General features: G+C 46.4%; 7 protein-coding genes across 7 annotated transcripts; 2 read left to right on the top strand and 5 right to left on the bottom strand.

The window, feature by feature from the left end:
- Window positions 1–3,224: 3,224 nt before the first annotated feature.
- On the bottom strand, window positions 3,225–3,801 carry KD926_004242 (uncharacterized protein; the record flags this gene model as incomplete). The annotated part of the gene is made up of 4 exons (XM_053095067.1): window positions 3,225–3,296; window positions 3,351–3,398; window positions 3,449–3,671; window positions 3,746–3,801. The coding sequence occupies 4 exons, from the start codon at window positions 3,799–3,801 to the stop codon at window positions 3,225–3,227; spliced, it is 399 nt and encodes a 132-aa protein (XP_052950228.1).
- A 2,343-nt stretch (window positions 3,802–6,144) lies between these two features.
- Window positions 6,145–6,909, top strand: KD926_004241 (FkbM family methyltransferase; the record flags this gene model as incomplete). Its single annotated transcript, XM_053095066.1, has 1 exon — window positions 6,145–6,909. The coding sequence occupies one exon, from the start codon at window positions 6,145–6,147 to the stop codon at window positions 6,907–6,909; it is 765 nt and encodes a 254-aa protein (XP_052950227.1).
- Window positions 6,910–7,249: 340 nt separating this feature from the next.
- KD926_004240 (DNA/RNA non-specific endonuclease) lies at window positions 7,250–8,236 on the bottom strand (the record flags this gene model as incomplete). The annotated part of the gene is made up of 1 exon (XM_053095065.1): window positions 7,250–8,236. One exon carries the CDS (start codon window positions 8,234–8,236, stop codon window positions 7,250–7,252), a length of 987 nt encoding a protein of 328 aa, XP_052950226.1.
- Window positions 8,237–9,055: 819 nt separating this feature from the next.
- On the bottom strand, window positions 9,056–10,848 carry KD926_004239 (G-protein coupled receptor protein; the record flags this gene model as incomplete). Its single annotated transcript, XM_053095063.1, has 6 exons — window positions 9,056–9,271; window positions 9,387–9,900; window positions 10,090–10,175; window positions 10,234–10,401; window positions 10,462–10,549; window positions 10,604–10,848. 6 exons carry the CDS (start codon window positions 10,846–10,848, stop codon window positions 9,056–9,058), a joined length of 1,317 nt encoding a protein of 438 aa, XP_052950225.1.
- Window positions 10,849–11,903: 1,055 nt separating this feature from the next.
- KD926_004238 (uncharacterized protein) lies at window positions 11,904–12,437 on the bottom strand (the record flags this gene model as incomplete). Its single annotated transcript, XM_053095062.1, has 2 exons — window positions 11,904–12,115; window positions 12,194–12,437. The coding sequence occupies 2 exons, from the start codon at window positions 12,435–12,437 to the stop codon at window positions 11,904–11,906; spliced, it is 456 nt and encodes a 151-aa protein (XP_052950224.1).
- Window positions 12,438–14,624: 2,187 nt separating this feature from the next.
- Window positions 14,625–15,109, bottom strand: KD926_004237 (uncharacterized protein; the record flags this gene model as incomplete). The annotated part of the gene is made up of 3 exons (XM_053095061.1): window positions 14,625–14,675; window positions 14,736–14,830; window positions 14,923–15,109. 3 exons carry the CDS (start codon window positions 15,107–15,109, stop codon window positions 14,625–14,627), a joined length of 333 nt encoding a protein of 110 aa, XP_052950223.1.
- Window positions 15,110–17,764: 2,655 nt separating this feature from the next.
- Window positions 17,765–19,565, top strand: KD926_004236 (acetolactate synthase; the record flags this gene model as incomplete). The annotated part of the gene is made up of 2 exons (XM_053095060.1): window positions 17,765–17,795; window positions 17,872–19,565. The coding sequence occupies 2 exons, from the start codon at window positions 17,765–17,767 to the stop codon at window positions 19,563–19,565; spliced, it is 1,725 nt and encodes a 574-aa protein (XP_052950222.1).
- Between the last annotated feature and the right edge of the window lie 776 nt (window positions 19,566–20,341).

The following is a 20,341-nucleotide window of genomic DNA, read 5'->3' as shown; positions in this document are numbered from 1 at the left end:
GGATATGGTCTAGGCTAACTGATAGTAGACATACAAGAAAAAAATATCATGCTCAATATTGACGATGAATCTATTTTAGTTAATTTTGAGATGGCTGAGATATCTGATCCAAGTCCATACAAGATGGTCGGGGATCGATCGATCTATTGTTCTCGAAAGCTGGGCATTCCGAAAAGGCACGGTCGTCCTGTACTCTCAGACTTTGGGGAGGCTCGCCATAGGTCAGCGTCAGCAACATATTATGGTGATGTACAGCCAATTATGTATAGGGCTCCCGAAGTGCTACTGCGTATGCCCTGGAATGAGAAGATTGACATCTGAAATCTTGCAGTGTTGGTATGCTTACCCAGAAACTAGGGTCCTGTCTTCCTTGTTCGTGCTGACATCGTATACAGGCTTGGGATCTATTCGAGCCAGGTCATCTTTTTCACGCTCAGGATGCAAATAAACAAGACTCAGACAGCCATCACCTCGGTGAAATGATTGCATACATGGGCCTACCGCCGCGCGAGATACTTGAGAAAAGTGAACATGCTCATAATTTCTTCGATACAAGCGGTAAAACACCTACTTCTTTCACCCCATGTTAGTTCGACTTTACCTGTCTAAAAAGTACCAAATAGGAAAATGGAAAGGTGAAAATGAAGTTCCTTCTAGGTTCTTGGAGGATCTCGAGAGGAACCTGAAAGGAGAACAACAGGAGCATTTTTTGCGTTTTATACGCAGAATGCTCCGGTGGCGACCGGATGAACGAGCTTCGGCGAAAGAGCTTTTTTCCGACCCCTGGTTAAGATCCTCATAGTTTTTGATGGTGGTAGAGGTGTACCCGTTGCCACCGACTATAGGAGCCCAAACATACACCAACTAACTGCAACATTGGATTAACCCACTCACTCAAATGTTGGTTGAAGTCACATAGTGTGGAAGCAGTACACGGCGGGCTGATATTATCAAGAGTTTATATTACCCCAACGTATTTTTATCAGCTGAAATCCCATCGCGCCATCTTATCCCGGCATTCTGCCGCAATCTCTGCACCGTACTACGGGTGATCATCCGATTGGCCGCTATGGCCCTCTGTTGCGGTTTCCACTAGATCTTGCCATCGCCAATAGAAGGTCTACCAGCCCGCCATCCAGCTTAAGCTAGGCTGACGTTTTGTAACATGACAGCGTGAGATGGGCGATGTTAGAGAAAGAAAGGGCTCGCGTTGAACTGATAAACCGAACACGGCCTAGTCAAAGCGCTAATCGACTAACCAAGCCCAGACGGCCTACAAGAGCTCGTACACAACAGTGTTAAATAAGGAAGATTCTTTATCCGCTGGGTTGACTGGCTTCTCATAGTCACGATTTTGGGTACGGCTGAAAATGGGCCTACTCTTAGTTCACTTTTGCACAGCCATGTGCGGCGCTTATAGCGCAGCAAGTGATCCTATGAGGGAGAATGGTCCGGGTACGCATTTTGGGTCTCGCACTGATCAAGCAGTCAAGCATACAGTGACCCAAGCTTTCTGAGACTACCTCATTACGTAATCTAAGATGGCTTCGTTCAGCAAGTGTGTAGCAGTATAAGTAACTTGAGAGGTTTCTCGGACAACGCATACAAGTAAAGTTTGGAATACCCAGACTACACTATGATTCACCTTTTGGAAATAGGTTCGTTAGTATTCAGTTTGAATAAAAGTTAAGAGGGTTCTATCAAGACAGACTGGGGATATGTGAAAAGGGAAGCCCTTCCCTGCGGCAATGTCGAGAAAGCCTTCGAGAGTTCAAGATCAATTAGAATTATCTAGAACAAAGATAACTTTACCATTTTTATTGTGAAATAGATGTCATCGAGGGAAATTGAGAGAAAAAGGGAGCATAAACCGGAATTAGCCCAGTTAATAGCACTTTAGTTTGGCCCGCTTAATGCTACTTAGGAATTTTAACAGAAGCTAGTTCTCGGCGCTAATATGCCTACATAGGAAAGCCAGCAGCTGAATTTTGAACTTCGATTGCGCTCCCGAGCGGGCCGGGAAGATACCTAACCGAACTGTTAAAATATTTAGCATGAGAATATCGGTCACCGATAGGCTACATACAGTACGAGTCTTATTTCGAAATCCCCACATTCACGACAAAGGGATTGCGTAATTGAACTATAGAATAGTATTGGATCGGCGACCGACAAGCTACATCGTCCTGTATGACGAAACCATGATCTATCGACAGAGTCCGCTTGAGCATCAAGATATCCTCCCGACCTGGAAGTCTGCATGAATTTTGGAGGGACTTCACAAGTATATAAAACCGTTGAACGCCGTTCTCCGGATCTTCATCGACACACTCCGCACTCTTAATCCAATCGGACCAAGAAAAAGCAGCTCTACCACCGCCACCATGAAACTCGCCTGTCTCAGCTTGGGTGTCTTGAGCCTTTTCGCTACTTCAGCGACTGCTGCTTATTGCACTGACAATGAGTACTACTGCGGGTGGACTCTCTTGAACAAAGGTACTCATTTTGCGTTCTTTTACTCGCAGCGAAGCCTAAAGATATACAGGGAGCTACATGCCCGAGATTGAAGAGGCCCTACTGGAAGGCGGGATCTCAGAGCCCACAGAATTCCAGATCCAACACACCCTTTTCTACTGCCGTGATGAAGCATCCAGGGGTGTGGGGTATGCTATGGCATGTAAGCAGCAATGCTATGAGTCTGGTAAGAGTGACTACTGCGATGAGATCGGTCCTGTGAGTATATCCCCTCTTCGGATCGAGATCGGGCTGATTCATGTGAACAGTGAGTAAATGGGGTTGGTGTTCTGGGATGTCACGGCGCCTTGGTCTAGGTTTTTCTCCTTCATTAAATATTCAGAGGGTTTTTCCTAGGCTTCTATGCGAATGCAGAGGTGGTTTATTGTTTCAGTGTCCCAAATATGTCTCTAGCCATAAAAGCTTTATCCATATGACCTAAATTAAACGACCCGTTCACATATATCCGGACTTCTTCACCTGAGCTACATTTGCCCCGATCTCAGTAAGTCATCTAGCCTCTCCATAATTAGTCGAATGATTCCAACGCTTTGACCGTGGATTAGTTAAATATTCAAAATTCAATAAGCGCAGAAGGCCTTTTAAGCAAGCGGTAGAAACAGGCTCCAGGAAATCTAGTTCAACTGTAAAATCAAATGACTAAGAAACGAGTGCTTACATACATATAATATCATTTCTCGTCAATTTCCTCAACTCCATCTATTAATATAGTTTCCCTCAGCTCCCTGAGCATGACACAACTTCTCACAGTAATAAGTCATCTAACGACCCATTAGTATGTGCACACTGAATAGAAAGAGTAAGAAATAACTCACCTCATTGCCACCAATGTGCCAGTCCGCGGAGTTACAATAAGTTCCGTCCTGCAATAGTTAGTCTTGGATCAGATAACAGCACATCAAGAACAACGTACGAAGCTACAATCAGGGCAGGTGTCCCATTGCTTGCTACCGGTGCTCCGCTGCTTGTAAAAGTCGCACGCGCACTTGGTGTTGTCCGGCAGGATCTCGTAGTTCTTAGCCCAGTTGTAACTGACGCTGAATGGGGTCCCGCCGATTTCAGAGTATTGTCGGTCGGAGATACAGGCTGCTAAATTGTGCAGCTTGGCGAAGGTATTGGTAGGAAGAGTTAGTGATCTGTGATGATTCGGGCTAGGTGAGTTTATACGTAGGTGCGGGACAAGGCCAAGAAGAGAGAGGCAGCGAGGAACTTCATGATGGGCTTGAGACTGGAAGGTTGAGCGTGATTGTATCGGAATAGAGACATTGGGTAGGCTGGCATGGTCAATATAAAGTCCTCTGTGCCAGAACAGGTGAGGATGCCTGGTAGTATTGTCAATGGACCATAGTAGCGGTGGCGGAAGTCAAGCCTGGCACTAAAACGCACTAGAATAAAACGGTTCTTCTAGGTTCAGTTATCATTCAATACCCCACGCGAGGATCAGCAGGGACTTAGAAGTCGTCGAATCAACGGGCAGAAATTAAGCTTCTCGTATCGTTTCCGGATCCAGGGAAATTTCGGATTAAAATCTTCCGTCGTCTTGACGCCCTGAACTGGAGCAGATCGGCCACATTAATTGGCCACTGAGACATTTCGTGAAGAACGAGGCTTATCTAGTGGCTCGCGCGACTTGTCGCGCAACGAAGAGAATCCTTGATGAGAGACGCAGTCATGCGATATGTGTTGTTCGACGCTATCCACGGATCAGGAGCACCCATGTTGTTTCGTCGTGCTGATTGGGTAATCGAGGACCTTCGGGGATGGACGGAGTGCATACTGTATAAAATGAAGATTTATTTCTCCGGAGTCTACATGCGGGATGCACGAAGAAGGAGTTCCCTCTCTCTCGTTGCACTGGCAGTGGAAACTTCATTTGATTCATGGAATCTTTCTCCGCTGACTATGAATGGAGACGCTTGTAGGTGGTTGGACTTGGGCCTTAGTGTTTAATAACACTTGAAGATATGTTGTATTACGATGTACTGTACTTTTTTTAATAGACAACTGTTGTTTTCTTACATACAGACATTATTATGTTCCCTTTCATTTCTGTTTCACAAATTATTGTGGTGCCAATGCAGACTTACAAAAGGTGAAGAAATCCCCTGGAGCTCAGGTCAGAAAGGATGCCTCGCCATGTCCCCGGCATAGGTTCTAACCGCACTACGAAATACTACTCATAGTTCCACTTCGAGGTCTCATCCACTGCCATACTGGGAGGATGTGACGGTCTACAAAGGAGCTTAATATAAGACAAGTTTGTTTCTGACTCGTAGTCAAGGAATTTTCCCATGGAGAGGAAAGGCTATCTAGGAGCGAGGATCTAGGGCCTCTAGGTACTGCCTGAGGTTCCGCCTCAGGCAGGACTATATCCAGGAAGGTTTCTCCATACCGGGAAGTTCGTTGGCTCAGGAAGTCAATCCAGGAAGTTCCCTGATTTCAGGAAGTCACAGAGGAAACCAGTCTGATGGTCGAATTATAGGTCCGACTGGGCACTTATTAGGAATGCCTTAGCATTTGGGACTTCGAATTCACCATTATCATCCTGCGCTCACTCATGAGTGTCGTTAGAAAGACACTAGGGACGTTCATACATGTAACAGCTGACTTTTCTTATTCCCCTTCGGGCTGTAGAGCAGACAGTAACTGGGCTGGCTTTTGGTCCTCGTCCGGAAGAAAAAGAATCTCTACCTATTTATTGTTAAATATCCACATTCAAGGAGTGGAAGACTCCTTCGTGCCCTTACTTGTGAATGAGGGCGTCAAGCATGCACAAAAAAAGCCAAAAACATACAACAGCAGGGATTCGCTGGTGGTCACCCACCCAACTACTAACGTGCCGGCGTGTGGCTTAAGTACGGCTGAGCGGACGGGAAGCCCTGTTCTCCACACCCTGTGGTCGTATGTGCTGGATTTAGAGAAAAGAGTAGATTATATTGCGCAGGAAAGAATGAAATTTGAATTTGAAAAACGAGATTGTTATTGCCTGGTTCTCAAATTTATTGGGATTAGCTACCGCCCTATGCTAAAATAATCCCTGTCACGAGTGTCAATCTCTTTTGACGACAACAACAACAACAACAACAACAACAACAAAAAAAAAAAAACTACTTGGGAAAATTCAGTAAATGGAAAGAAAGATAATACTTCCACAACATCCCCTTTCCTAGCTACGGCAAGGGAATGTATTGGGGCAAGACTCATAGATGATGTTAACCTATATCGTGCTAGTCAGGTAGTGCCGAGCTAAAACACCCTTGATACTTTGTAGATGGGGGAAGTCTAGGTCCTGTGGTTGAACATCATTATGTTCATGTGCCACAGACATAATACGTTCACTGCGTCATGTCCTCGATTGTGGGATTCGTGTGGAACCATTTAGTCTTGAAATCAGTGCAGGTAGTACACATAATAAACCGATCCCTCACTATATATTTGTTAGTGCGATTGTCTTTAAGTAGCTATTCGAATGTAAGGAACTTTACCCGCAATCTACCCTATTGTTCCCTCTCTTCATCTCAGGACATATGATTCCAGAGTCAGAATCCATAATATTAAGGGCTGCCACTTCAATCTTCACGCACCATCGAGTTTCTCACTATCGGAATCATGCCTGTCGAACTTGTTCAATTCCCGAAAGTTTCCTGTTATGCTTCCAACACGAAGGAAGTCGGGCATATTTACAAGGAGATCTTCGAAGATGACTGCTACAGTTGCATGAACCTCGGTCAAAGTCCTTTCATTGTTGATGCTGGCGCGAACGTTGGACTGTTCACTTTGTACATGAAGCAGAAATACCCAGCATCGAAGATTCTCGCATTCGAACCCGCTCCGGAGACATACGATGTATTGTGCCGCAACCTCCAGTTACACAACCTCTCAGACACGAAACCTTACCCCTTCTGTTTGAGCTCGAAAGAAGGGACTCAGAAACTAACGTACTTCCCGAACATGCCCGGCAACTCGACTTTGAATCCCAGCGAAAAGGAGGAACAGCGCAAGCAGACTATTGAGCAATTCGGCGAAGAAGCTGCGAGGTACTATTTTGGTGGTGCCTGTGAAGTGGATGTCAGATTGCAACGATTGTCCCACTTTCTGTACAACGAGGTCGGTATCACCAAGATTGATCTCGTTAAAATCGATGTTGAGGGCGCGGAGCTGGAGGTCTTGCTTGGTTTGAATGATGTTCACTGGGATTTGATCCAGAATATTGTACTTGAGATATGGGAAGGGTCTTCTACTCGACTTGCAATCGAGGACTTGTTACAGTCCAAGGGATTTTCTTTCACCTGCGAGGGATTGTCGTGGGCCCCGGAAAGCTTCTTCATGATCAGGGCTTCTCGCGCTAAAGAGGCGATTGTGCAAGGGGAATAGTCTGTTTGTCAATCATGTTGATTAAGCGAAGTCTGGCCTACGCCACCTGAGCCATTCTTGGAAGTCGGTTTGCACTCAGCACGATAACATTTCGGTTTCTCGGGTTTGTCAAGCGTAACCCAAACTTTTATGCCCGTGATTATATTTCTCCTTTCTTTTGCCTATTTACTCTTTGAAGTACCTTCAAACTTATGATGTCGAACATGCGATCTCATGGCGATGGCCCAGCCCAACGTTTCAGCACTTAAGTCACTTTAGAGCCAATATAGATATCAAATTTGCAATATTAAACACTCGTACCCCTCGAGGTCTCAAAATATTATATGGATAGGCCACAAAATCATAGTTTACTTTTGCACGCAAAGTCCTGAATACGGAGATCGCATTTGACTTCCTCGCATAGTTTCTTTCGTTGCTTCGGATCTAGCTTCCGAGCGAATTCAAGTCCACTTCCTCGTTCAACTGCTGCCAGCTCGACCTCAAAGTCACTCAGGTCCTTATTCTTGTCGATCTGGGCATTTGGTAACACAAATGCTGCGATGGCGACCGGGCCACCTAGCTCACTCCCGTTGTCCTCCTCCTCCCCGAACACGACTTTGTAGAAATGAGTTGGCACCGCAACATTCGGCGGGTCTCCGATCACCTCATAACTAACCCGCCATTTATTCTCGCTATCCCGGTACGGCAGGTATAATGGGCCAGTGATGACACGAACAGATGGGTATCTGGTTGTCAAATTGCGAGTGAATTTCTCGAACCGAGCCCAGTAGTGCTGGTTAAAACCGACTCCAATCTGCGGACACATATTGCTCATCTTGAACGTATCGTCCATAGATTGCTGTGACCAATTTGCGTTGGCAGCAGCAACCTGGTGCCCGCGATCATACTTGGAACCGACATAATCAGAGACCTTGGCGCGAAAGAATGCTGGGATATCTGTGTCCTCGCGGAAGTTGTTCTTGCGGGATGCTAGGTTTGTCGCCACGGATTCGGTGGTCATATGCTCGGCGACCCAGGACGGGTTGCGCGTTCGACGATCGTAACCACCATAAACAGCGAGTGTTTTCAATTCATCGGAAACCGGACCGGGGAAGCCGTACTTCAAAATTCCTGCGGGATTGGCGGGGCCAGTCGGAAGCTCCTGAGTTTTAAAAATTGATAGTGGGCTTGGGAATGAAAGGCTTTTGGTTTCGATAATAGGGGTGGAAACTGTAATTGGGTTTTGGGTAGTAGGTTCCGGCTCCTGCGATTTGGTATACAGCAAGCTCGATGCTGCTCCCACGGCAGCGCCGAGGGTAGCGACAGAGGCGAACTTCGCTTTGGACATGATGTTTGTGTTGTACAGCGGGTTAATGAGTTCCCTGTTTCAGAACTGCTTGCTTTATAACCTCCCGAAAATTATTTGGGCGGGACGTTGTCCGTATCAATGGCTTAGTGCTACCTTGGCTTGGGACCGTTTACCCATGGGAATTGGGTGCGCCCTTGATCAACACTTACCGTCCCGGCGTGCTCGAAACAGAGATGTTGGCCAATCTAGGCTCGAGAGAGTTGCCCACGGAGATGACCGCTCAGTCAGATCACATGTCAGTGTTCATGAGTTTATGACACCTACGAGACAAAGCTTCTCATCCAAATAAACGGCTGACAATATGTCACAGTTCTTTAGGAAAAAGGTGAAAATGAAATGCTTGCCGATCATAGATTGCCCGATGTATTTTGGGAGAAATCATTGCAAATTTCATAAGAATTTACAGGGAAAGACTGTCTCCATTAACACCATGCATAAGAAGCTTCTAACAAAGTTGCACAAAAGGTGTCATCACCCAAGCTTTTTTCGGCGCATTTGACTCATCGAACTACGACTCTCAGACTAACCTAGGTCCAAGATTCCTTGAACTCTTTGATGTTGTCATAGCACTTTTGTTAGCTCTGTCTAGATTTACCGTTTAACAAGCAATCTTATTATTTGCATTGTACTTCCATTACATTTTAGCGAAAGAAATATTGTTCATAAGAGGTACCAATGTTAAGGTAAAATTAAAATGAAAGTGGTCCCTAAGCATATCTACAGAGAAAGTTAGAACAAATGGCGTGTACTAATGGCGTAAAGTTTTCCCATTAGATGAATCTCTGGCCTTTAGAGAAATTATTTCAATTTCGCACGCTTTTCTGGAATCCAGCTCAACAAGGGGGTCCCCGAGGCTGCCGAAAATTCGGTATCCTGTGAGTCAATCGATCGGCGGCGCATTGACTCTACGAACTTCGGCCAGGTGTTGGTCAAAACCAAGTATTTAACATGGACCCGAATGGCATCGAATATGGTCATGTCGAAGACTGCAGGGATGTCTCCCGTGTAGTTCGTCTGGATATCGAGAGTATCATTGGACGATGATGCGAATAGATCCATATCGAACGGCGAGGTGTGGTTGACAACTTTCTCTCCGAAAAAAATACGCGGGGGGTTTTTGAACACAGACTCCATGTTCTTGAGGCTCTGCGAGGAGATATTCAGTGGGAACTCCACATCTTGTGTACTGATAAAGCCCCCGTAGATGCGTAGCGCCTAAATTAAATGCACCAATGGTCTGACGCTCGTCATTGAAGTCGAGGCTCTCTGGCCAGGACGATTTCCATTTTGCGATCTCACTCATGAACGCGATATTTTCGCCGGAGAAATCACTAAGTGCGGCGAATTCCTGGAGCTCATTGGCATTCGTGCTGAGAGTTTGTTCGAGAGCATCCATCGTGTACAAACGCTCACTAGTGGATTCGTCCATAACTTCGATCACCTGTCCCTTCTCGGCGAGTGTCGATGAGGAAATGTTTTTGGTGCCGACCGACACTGCTCTTTGGAATAGCGTGGACGAGGACGTCGAATGGAATTTGGTCATCGAGTTGGTCGTTTTCTTGTTTATCATCCAGAGCTTGACTACTTCGAAGATGGGAACGAATACAGTGAAGATCTCGAACATCATGATCGACAAGTGGATCCTATATTCATCTCAGAACCTTAAGTTGATGGCTCAAATAGGATATTCTTATCATTGACTAGCAGTGAAATAAACATTCACCTTTGCGAATGCAGGGACATAGGATGCGATCAAGAACATTGGGGTCGCATGAAGACTGGAGATGACTATTAATCACGTGGACCATCACAACTCTATGTGACCAACATACCTTGAGATGCAACAGGCGACTGTTTGAGTCCGCCATCTCATCGTATCATGGATGTCCCAAGCTTCCCAAATAAGCATCGGTGCCGCCTAGACGGATACTCAACATGTAAGCAGATGTATCAAATCACTATTTTGCGTGACTTACAATCCATGTCCAGATGACTAGCCATAACATGGACGGCCGCCATTCCCATCCTCGACCTAGCTCTATGATTTGCTCTAGCACCGTTGTGCTATGCAGTTCCATTCCGTGAATCCCGAATGTCGGATGATACTTTGCGCAAGCGAGCCACATGCAGACGGAGAGGATGAACTAGTAAGATGAATATCAGTTTCTATCAGCCGGTCCTCGGCCGAGAGAGGGCTTACACACCTGAAAGACGATCCCGATTCTGATAAACAGAAATGCCCGTTTCATATAATCCATGTTTAGAAGGCGACACAGCCAAGAGGTATCGGAGCTTTTGCAGTTGTTTTCGATTCGAAGTTCCGGATGAGCGAACTGCTATCTCTACATCTTGGCGACGTGAAGAAATCGGAGGTTGGAGGCGTGGAACAGAGCGATGCCCAGTGGGAAGTAGATACCCATGCCGAAGTACTGGATATCGTAGGCAAGGATCGTTGGCATGGTCGCACCAATCGGATAGGTGATCTGGCCAAGGATCCAGTACACGTGAAGAAGCGCGATCGCAGAATATGAGAGTGGCAACCCGCGGGCCCTGAGGATAGGTACGCGACGATTATACCAACAAAACGCCATTCCGGCAAGTAAAAGAGTAGTCCATATGGCGCAAAAGGAGATGTAGAAGAACCCCACGCGATCCCAGTTGGGAGGCGACAGATATTCTTTATTATTTATATTCTTTATTCTTTGTATTATTTATATAAAGTGACCTAAAAAAAAAGTATTGTTACACAGTAAGGCCTGGCACGACTGCCATGATTGCTGAGTTCTAGACGATAATGAGTGACAACGGTAGGTCTGCGAAAGCGGGGGATGTGAAGCCGGGGCGGGTTAATGATATTTGAATGCGCAGGGTAGGAGTTGGCATTTTGGCAGATAGAGATTGATTGTTGCAAGCAGACCCTGATGCCGATCAATCTGATCGAAAGATCGGCGCACGTAGTGGACATCAGGTCGAACTGCTTCCACGGGCCGGAAAACAAGGGGATTCTCCACTAGCGATGAATAATCCGAGTTATGCCGCTGAGGCCATATACTTGCCCCTGCATATCAGGCTATTATTAACCTACAACGTGCACTCCGTGTATCATTTGCATTCTGGGAACATTTTGCTAGTATCATCTATTGAAGTTAACACGAGGGGGCGGAGGCGTAGCATGGGGGCACTGTCGACGAACTAGTAGTTGACCTGTCTTCGGGACTATTACCAGGTACCCGGATACCACCTGCCCAGGGGCGAGAAGGGGGGCTAGAAGCCTGCTTGGAAGTCGAAAGCCGTCCTGTGGAGACGTGGAATCGGGATGTGGAATCGCGAAGCCCTAGAAATTAAGCTACACCGTACAAGCACGAGTGAGCATTGAGTAGTAGTAGTAGTAGTAGTAGAATTCATTAACCTGTCCTAGCAATACCTATCTAATAGCCGCCATGCAGGGTTGCTCGCTCAGCGAGACGGAAATGCTGCCGGCAGCGGCTGCCAAGAATGGTAGCCCGAATAAGAGTGTGTTTTCACCTCCTCCTCTGCATCGCCGTCGCGACTCAAATCGCTCCCTTCTTTCATCGTCTCTGCGCTGCGGGAGCCTGGGCCCGCAACACTGCATGGTGCGTCCTTCATCGCCTCCAGGCGCAGTGCTCTAGTCGTCGTCTTCGGGATCCCGGTGGTCCCATTCCCTCGTGATTCCTGTAGCAGTAGGATCGACCGCTCGGAACTGATCCAGGAGCTCTGTTTGAATCATGAATGCCGCAATCGCAGGAGCCACCCTCTCGTCCGCGATAATCGTCCAGAAATCCGAAGTCGTCCGCACTCCCTTCCGCTCCAGCTCCTTCCACATTTTCCTCCGCAGCCCTACAAACATTGAGCAATCCATTATGACGTGTTGGGGGGTCTAGGTGCCAAGATCGCAATAGCAGCGAGCGGTCTCACGGGTCTTGATCTTGCTGAGATAGGCGTTCAGCCCTATGCGGCCCGTTCGGACCTGTATAAGGACTGAGCTTGTCGCCTTCCGCAGCCCCTTCCAATACTTCAAGCCCCGTTTCTTCGGGACCTCAATTAAGCGCTTGGTTGGCCGACTCGTCCAGTCACCCTGCCATGCCTTGATCCACGCATCCTGGGCTTCCTGCCGAGTTCGTCTTTTGGCTGCTGCGAGCAGCCAGATAGATGTCTCCATCCAATTTTTCCGACGCAAGTCCGTGATTTACAAATCGTGCCGGAATATCCTCAAATCCCTACCGTAGGCGGAAATCCGGGCTGATCAGTTTGGGCGGAGGGTGACTCCCCGACCAATCTTTTTACAATCTGCCAGTGTCAAGTTGTCAACTGTCTGGTACCCCAATTGACAAATCCTGAACTTTCAGCCTTCCAATTCATGTGATTTGGAGAACTTGCTGACTCATTGACTCGCGGACCCCTCTTTCCTTCTAAGCCCTGAGCTCCTGTTCCTCTTGGCCGACCGGAAGGCATCTCTCTCTTAAGTCTTAACCAAATAATTTATCAGAGTATACTATGGTGTTTTGAGATAACTGAACCGTATACATATCCTTTAGTCATGTGCTCTTCGTTGTCTCGTCGCTTTTACTGTACGCCCTGATAATGACTATATATATCTTGCCATTTTCACCTTATCTTCTTGATGTCCCGTCTTAACAGTAGAACATTTTTACCCACAATCTTTAGTTCAGATATGATCGAAAGCTAGACTAAAGTTTGAATATCCAAAAAGTTGTTGGTGATTGTCAAGTACCGCAACGCTGAGCGTATCATTTTGAAGTCCGTTTTTTGGCTGCCTGTCTTATTCACTCCGAAGTCGACAGCCATTGTCGTAAGAGAAGTTGTCCTTGAGCTCAAGATGTGTCTATTAAATTCTAATTGCCTAATTATGAATTTTTGTCTACCATTCGCCTGGCTCATAGCCCCACTCGGTAAATTTTATCGTGAATCGGTCGCCGAAAGGTAGATGATGTCATGATCAGTATATGCTGGCGGAACAAACCGTCTTGGCCGGCAGTAGGGACGACGATCTACGAACACTTGCTTTGCATTCTCCAGGGACACGTTCATATGAAGATGCGGAAAAGTCCAGCCGCATTCGTTTCTTTGATCAAGCTACCAGTCTATGTGATAGGAGGCCATTACGACTCGTACAGCCCAGGGACAAGGCTGCGATGTTAGACACTATGTAGACCACCCATAGTTAGTATCACTTAGGCCAGGACATAGAGCTATTTATATTAGAACTGTTTGTCTTCCTAAGGAAATGGTTTGGGCTACTGCGCTATTACAGCAACCAAGCAACGTGACTTTACACATGATCGGCATGCATGTATTTACAGTTTGCGCAAGGCCAAGATCGAGCGAACTCGACAAGATGTCTTGAATTTTGGGACTAAGTGGCGAGATGCAATTGTCTAGAAATTAAAAGCAACCGAGAAATACCTCAGCAGGCGTGCACATGGAGATGCGTTTTTTGTTCGAAATATGTGTCTATCACCCGGCGCACTGAGGTCGAGGTATCCAGGTATTCTGTAAAAGTCTGAAACAAGCCTGCATGCACAAATACCGTGGGCACAAACGGGACAACTGGCGTCTTGCAAATATCATGGTCATCGTGGGTTTGGTGTCTATAGCTATCTATGCGAAACTTCTTCAATATAAATCCCATCGATCATTGGATTTTATACAACGATGTACTACCTTCAATCCACGGCTTAGCAAGGTTATCAACAACCGCTGGGGGGAATTTCGAGAACATAGGGACCGAAGGAACTGGACATCCAAGATTTCGGAGTGTCGCGGACAAAACGGTCCCCAGTACTTGTCATTTTTGGTATGGAACATATCAATGGTGGGGAGCTCTACTACGCTTTGATCCCCCTCGGACGGCAGGCACTATTAGTATGATACTGGCTAACATTACTTTCGGGGGCAGAGGCCCGTGACTAAGCTTCTGCGGAAATTAGGTGAAACATAACCTACCATCGTTGACAGTCAAAGAAAACTAGAGGTCTTGCCTAATACGCTTTATGCCAATCTCTTTTTATCTAAGTGGCTACGTGTTTGAGAAGGGCAGAGATGTAAAAGATGTGGAAATTCAAATACTTCAAGTGCAATCCGCATTGTCATGTATGCAACAGAGAGCACGACTTTCTCAACAATTATCTCGTTGAATTAAGATTAGCTTGTCCTCCATGCAGGCCGCTCTACAACTCAGGACCGCAACTTTCTCAGATACCTGAGTGTTTATCGTGAGAATTTTATGCACGCTAACTTTGCGCCAAGACTCATTTGCGAATCTGTCCCTATCCAGCTTGCTCATTATTTAATCAGAGCGACGATTCCATGCCGTAGGCTCCGTTTCTTAGTATTGGTGAACGTCCTCGCAGTTGAGAATGATGTTCTCTCCCTCGATCTGTTGTGATTAAGTGATCAGCGATTCAGTCTGGCTATAAAAGCATGGAAAGCAGCTTACCGGAGGCCGAGCGGAAACGAACGCGCCGCAGCATTGCAGCGACTCGCCGTTAGCACTGCAGCGCGCGACGTCGAATTCGTTGAGGAGGTCAATACCTGTAATAGGGGAAATAGTCAGCATCACACATACTGGACCGATCCTTACGATTGGGATGGAGTTGAATGTTTGAAATCTAAATAGGACTCACCATCCGAGCATGCGTTCGCGTCATTCAGCTCGGGGTCAATGCCATAGTATTCCTGCACGTAATCGGGCAGTTCAGAGTACTGCACAACGTCGCGGCAGCACTTCAGGGCTCCAGATTCGCAGACGGGGAGTTCCTGAGAAGCGACAAGGGAAGCAGCCGCGAGGAGAGAGAAAAGAGTAAACTTCATCTTGTAATATTGGATAAGTATAGATGCTCAGGAGGTGAGACTATGAACTATTGCGTGACTTTGAATCAGAATTGCGGAATGGGAGGAGCTTTATAGCTTGCCAAATGATCATCAGCATAGAACATCCCTGCTTTGTTTTGGTGTGATATTGTTATGGATAATATCCGTACAAGGATGACCCCTTGCATTGAACAAGGAGTCTATATTGAGCTGCACGGGCTGTTCGGGTATCATGCTCTTGTTGATCCTTCGCTCTAACCATATGTCGATGCCGTCGATATTTGCCTTAAATAGATCTCAATGGCTTCCGCTCAACAGACCTACCATGAAAGGTGGGCGAATAGGTCGAATAATCACCAGTGACCGATGGATTATGTGGTCCTAAAAGCAAACCTACATATTTCAATAGTGTCAATTCCACGTGAAAAGAAATAGTGTGTGCAAACATTGAATGTCATGCCCCCAATATGCTGTTATCGGTTAGCTGATCTCTTAAACGAATATTTTATTTGGTTCATAATCCAATAATATCAGCCTCTGAAGAAGCCATTCTGATTCCAACCGAGATGAAAACAAGAAATAGACTGTGGGGGCTGAGCACGGCTGAAATGTCATGCAAGGTAGATCCCGCACCTGGATCTGATCCGGATTGGCCCAGTTTAATTTGAGTTCCAGTCCCCTACTTCTCCCTCGCACTTCTTGCAGTACAAGAATGCTCAATAATGCAGTGCCTAGGGGGACGCCAGGTAGCTTGGTTCTCGGTATTAGTTTGATCCCAGCTCATCCCAGCTCACCTTGTGAGAACCTATTCCACTCATCGCCTTTAAATGCAGCTTTTATTGGTGTTTAGATGCCTGCGGCAACCTGCCAAGTATTTCGCCGTGTACTTACCTCTAAGGCACCTTTTACAGTACATAGGAAACACCATGGAAGACGTCGGTTCTTCCTATCGTACAATTTATAATCAATCATGAATTGATTGATTATTCATTCCTTTCACCATCTTTCTAACTACTGCGGTGCACGAGGTCCCTGAAAAGCCACCAGTTTTTATTAGTTCTGTAGATAGGATGTTCATGTCTGTGACGGTCTACAAAGGAGCTTAGTAAAAGACAAGTTTGTTTATGACTCGTAGTCAAAGAATTTTCCCATAGGGAGAAAAGGCACTCTAGGAGGGAGGATCCAGGGGCTCTATATACTGCCTGGGGCTTTGCCTCAGGTAGGAATGCTTGTAGGATACCTAGGAATGTTCCTGGATGCCTACCACGGAGGATCCCTTGATCCTATACTAACTAGAACGTTCCGGAGGAACGTTCCTCCGTACAGGGAAGCTCCCTGGCTTCAGGTAACAATGTCCGATTACATATTTCGTGGTTTAAAAAGCACCTCTGACGTAAACAAATATGTCCATATGGCCCACAAATGATGAGACGAATAGAAAGGAATGATAGTGAATAGATTTCGTGGTATTGGATCTTCCCCAGCGACTGCGTGGAGAAAAAGAAAAAGAAAGAAGCACGGAGAGTCGGAGAAGAGTATGGTATGGTGCAGTGAGTACAATGATTGACTGCCCACGTGACGTGAAAGATCAGGCCACAAGCTGCGCCGCATGAGGTAGCAAAATGCCTAATTAGGCTAGGACATTACTGCATTGGACCACCCGGTGTGTGGCAACATACTGCGCGCCGTGGACATAAAACCCATTTTTATTCCCTATGATTGTCTGCTTTAGTCACAATGAACTGATGTCCTGTATATATTTCTTCATAGATGTTGTATTAAAAGATCCCATTCAGCTCAAAGCAAACACACAAATCACTTCGGAATGGTTCATATCTTAAATGGTTTCACTCAGTACTTAGTAGTTATAGTACCTCGGCGATATTCGGATTAGTTAATGACTCAATGAGTCACCTATAGTTAATCCTTTCTCCAATGACCAGTCATAAACAACTAACAGGGGTTTTCGCGGCCAAGCAACGTTCCTTCCTGTCATGCTTAGTGTCAAACATGGCTTGGTGACTTCCCCGAGATCGGGCCCGTAATTCATGCACAGTCAACCGTCACTGAGTCATCCAGTCAGAGGATGGTGATTATAATGCTCTAGGCCAACCCAAGACTTTATCCCAGGTTTGTGATACCAATGATAATACAGTTTGTTCAAAATTATCGAATGGAGGTTTAATTGCTCACTTTCTTTAGATTTGTTTTCGGTTGTCATACCGATATAACTAGTAATAATTGGTCTCCGATCCATCATTCTGCGACATATTGCAACTAGAGCGCGTCCTGTCTGTCAACGCACTGCGGCGCGCTCTCTTCAATCACAAGCGTTCGCTCCGGCGGAAAGTCACGATGTCATAGATCCAGCGATAATTTCGTCTCCGGATTTAGAGAAAGCACAGTCAGCGAAGCGGTTGGTTACAATCTCATTGTTGTGTTTTGCAGGCACTGACCACCAAGGTAGAGCGAAGCACAGGATCATACCATTTTCCTCGACGACACAAACATCGTGGACAACCGGAAAGAATTTCAGCCCGAGAAAGATTGAACTGGATGACTCGTTGGTTATTTCTCACTGCTCTACCTATTCGAGTTACTAATTCGAATGGCCATAGATTTATCGGCTCGACGGGCGGAGAGATTGTGCAACAAATGCTTGTTCGGCACGGTGTGAAGGACTTCTGTCAGTTCATTGTCCCTTGCAATTTATAATGTCTATAGTAGATCTCGACCTTCTGATTTTGTGTTTATTGATTTAGTTGGCTATCCTGGCGAGACCATCCTCCCCGTCCTCAACGCCCTAGACGCATCGAAACAGCTCCGGCGAATTATACCGCAACATGAGCAGGGAGCCGGACACATGGCCCAGGGATACGCCAGAGTGACGGGAAAGCCAGGCATTGCTGTCGTCACGAATGGATATGGGGCTACGAATATGATTACGCCATTGATGGATGCCTTGGCAGATGGGACCCCCATGGTCGTGTTTTGTGGGCAGGTCCCAACGCACCTGGAGAGCTCGGAGCAACAAGCCAATATCCTCGCGATGACTCAACCCTGCACGAAATGGAATGTCAGCGTGAGAGATGTCTCAGAGCTGCCGCGACGTATCACCGAGGCGTTCCATATCGCGACGAGTGGTCGCCCGGGGCCGGTGTTGATTGAGCTGCCGTTAGATATCTCAACCGGAAAACTGGAAACACCTCTGCCAATCACAACCGTCAATGTGGGTGTTTCAACTCGCGTGGAGGATACGTTCCGTGAGGTTCGCAGGATTCAAATCATGGATACGATTAAGCGGGCCGGGAACCTTATTAACATGGCCAAGAATCCCGTTCTTTACGTGGGATATGGTGTGCTGGGATCACCCCATGGACCAAAGCTACTGAAAGAACTGTCCGATAAGGCCTCGATCCCTGTCACCACAAGTCTCCAGGGACTAGGAGCATTCGATGAAACGGACCCGAAATCTCTCCATCTGCTCGGATTGCATGGCTCTGGCTACGCAAACATGGCCATGCAGCATGCCGACCTGATTATTTGTCTTGGTGCACGATTCGATGACCGTGTGACCGGAAGTATTCCAAAGTTTGCGCCCGAGGCCCGACGGGCTGAGCAGCGAGGCCGGGGTGGAATTATTCATTTCGATATCTCGCCGAAGAATATCAATAAAGTCGTTGAGGCTACTGTAGCGGTGGAGGGCGACTGCGCGGAGAACCTCGAGTTGTTACTTCCGCTTATCCAACCGGCCCAGCGGCCTGAGTGGCATTCAAAAATTGATGAATGGAAGGCTAAATATCCATTCCAAGCGTTCGAACAAGGTCGAAAAAACAGCGGTTTAATTAAGCCCCAAAAGGTCATCGAGGAGTTGAACGATTTGATCGACCCAATCAAAGACCGCACGATCATTACGACGGGTGTAGGGCAACATCAAATGTGGACCGCACAGCATTTTCGATGGAAATATCCCCGGACATTGGTCACATCCGGAGGCCTGGGAACGATGGGATTCGGACTGCCAGCTGCAATCGGAGCGAAGGTCGGCAGGCCAGACGCTCTCGTCATCGACATCGACGGAGACGCGTCTTTCAGTATGACTCTAAGCGAGCTGCTCACAGCTAGCCGATCGAATATCGATGTGAAAGCAATTATTCTCAATAACGAGGAGCAGGGTATGGTGACCAATATTCAGACACTCCATTACGAGCGTCGATTCGCGCACAGTCACAATAAGAACCCGGATTTTGTTCGAACAGCTCAAGCGATGGGCGTTCAAGCCGAGAAATGCACGGAGCCTGCTGATGTCAAAAGCAATTTGAACTGGCTGTTGGAAACTCGCGGACCTGCGGTCCTAGAGATTATGGTCACAAAAAAGGCGCTAACTCTACCTATGGTCCCTGCTGGGAAGGGACTTGATGAGTTCTTGTTCTATGAAGATGGATCAGATTTTTGAAATAATAGAATGTTCTTTCAATAAGACATCATTTGTCCATGAGTTTTGAATTCTCTTCGTTTTAAGATATACAATCGAAGTATGCCATGAATACATACCAAAAACTAAAAAGAAGTACAAACGCCATTTAAAAATACAAACAAGGCGATCAAAGAAAAAGTTGTCGCTACCTGTAATTCAGCAAGGTGACATAGTGGGGGCAGAACCGCTGTCTCAGTGATTATACAGCTTTAAAGATGCAGTATTTCGGGCAGTTGCCCATTCCTTGTAGAGTATAAAATAGATGAGGACTGGGTTTATCAACTAAAACGGTATTTCCTTTCGCGCTTATAATGAATTTTCATACGGTTCTATCCTTCTCTAGCCGGAGGAACCTCCAGTCCCTGGAGTTAATTGCAATGCCCCAGATGTTTCTAGAGACGCGACCAGCGCGCTCCTTACTTTCTAATACTACAGCTAATAGTTTTGTTAGTCCGTCTATCTATAAACACTAGAATTACAGTCTTACCCATATATCCCAGAACTTGGGCAAAGCCATCTTGCTTAAAAGTTTTAGCCTCTACCAGGCAAATACAGTTAGCCTCATTATCGGCATTATTACCATAGCAGATGGCGTAATCGGCAACAGCATTTATTGTAATAATTAGCTTTTTACGGGATATATCGACTTTGAGACTGCGCTCTACTTAACTCTATACGTAACTGTCGGTTGACTTGGTCATTGCCCTAAGCAGATATCCTATCGATTCAACTGAATATAGGTATATGCTCGGTGG

This window comes from Aspergillus affinis (assembly GCF_023601865.1).
Source record: "Aspergillus affinis strain CMG 70 chromosome Unknown NODE_202_length_38771_cov_90_472270, whole genome shotgun sequence".
Lineage (NCBI taxonomy): Eukaryota > Fungi > Ascomycota > Eurotiomycetes > Eurotiales > Aspergillaceae > Aspergillus > Aspergillus affinis.
The sequence above is the reverse complement of the archived record's forward strand: the minus strand, read 5'-3'. Positions and strand labels throughout refer to the sequence as shown.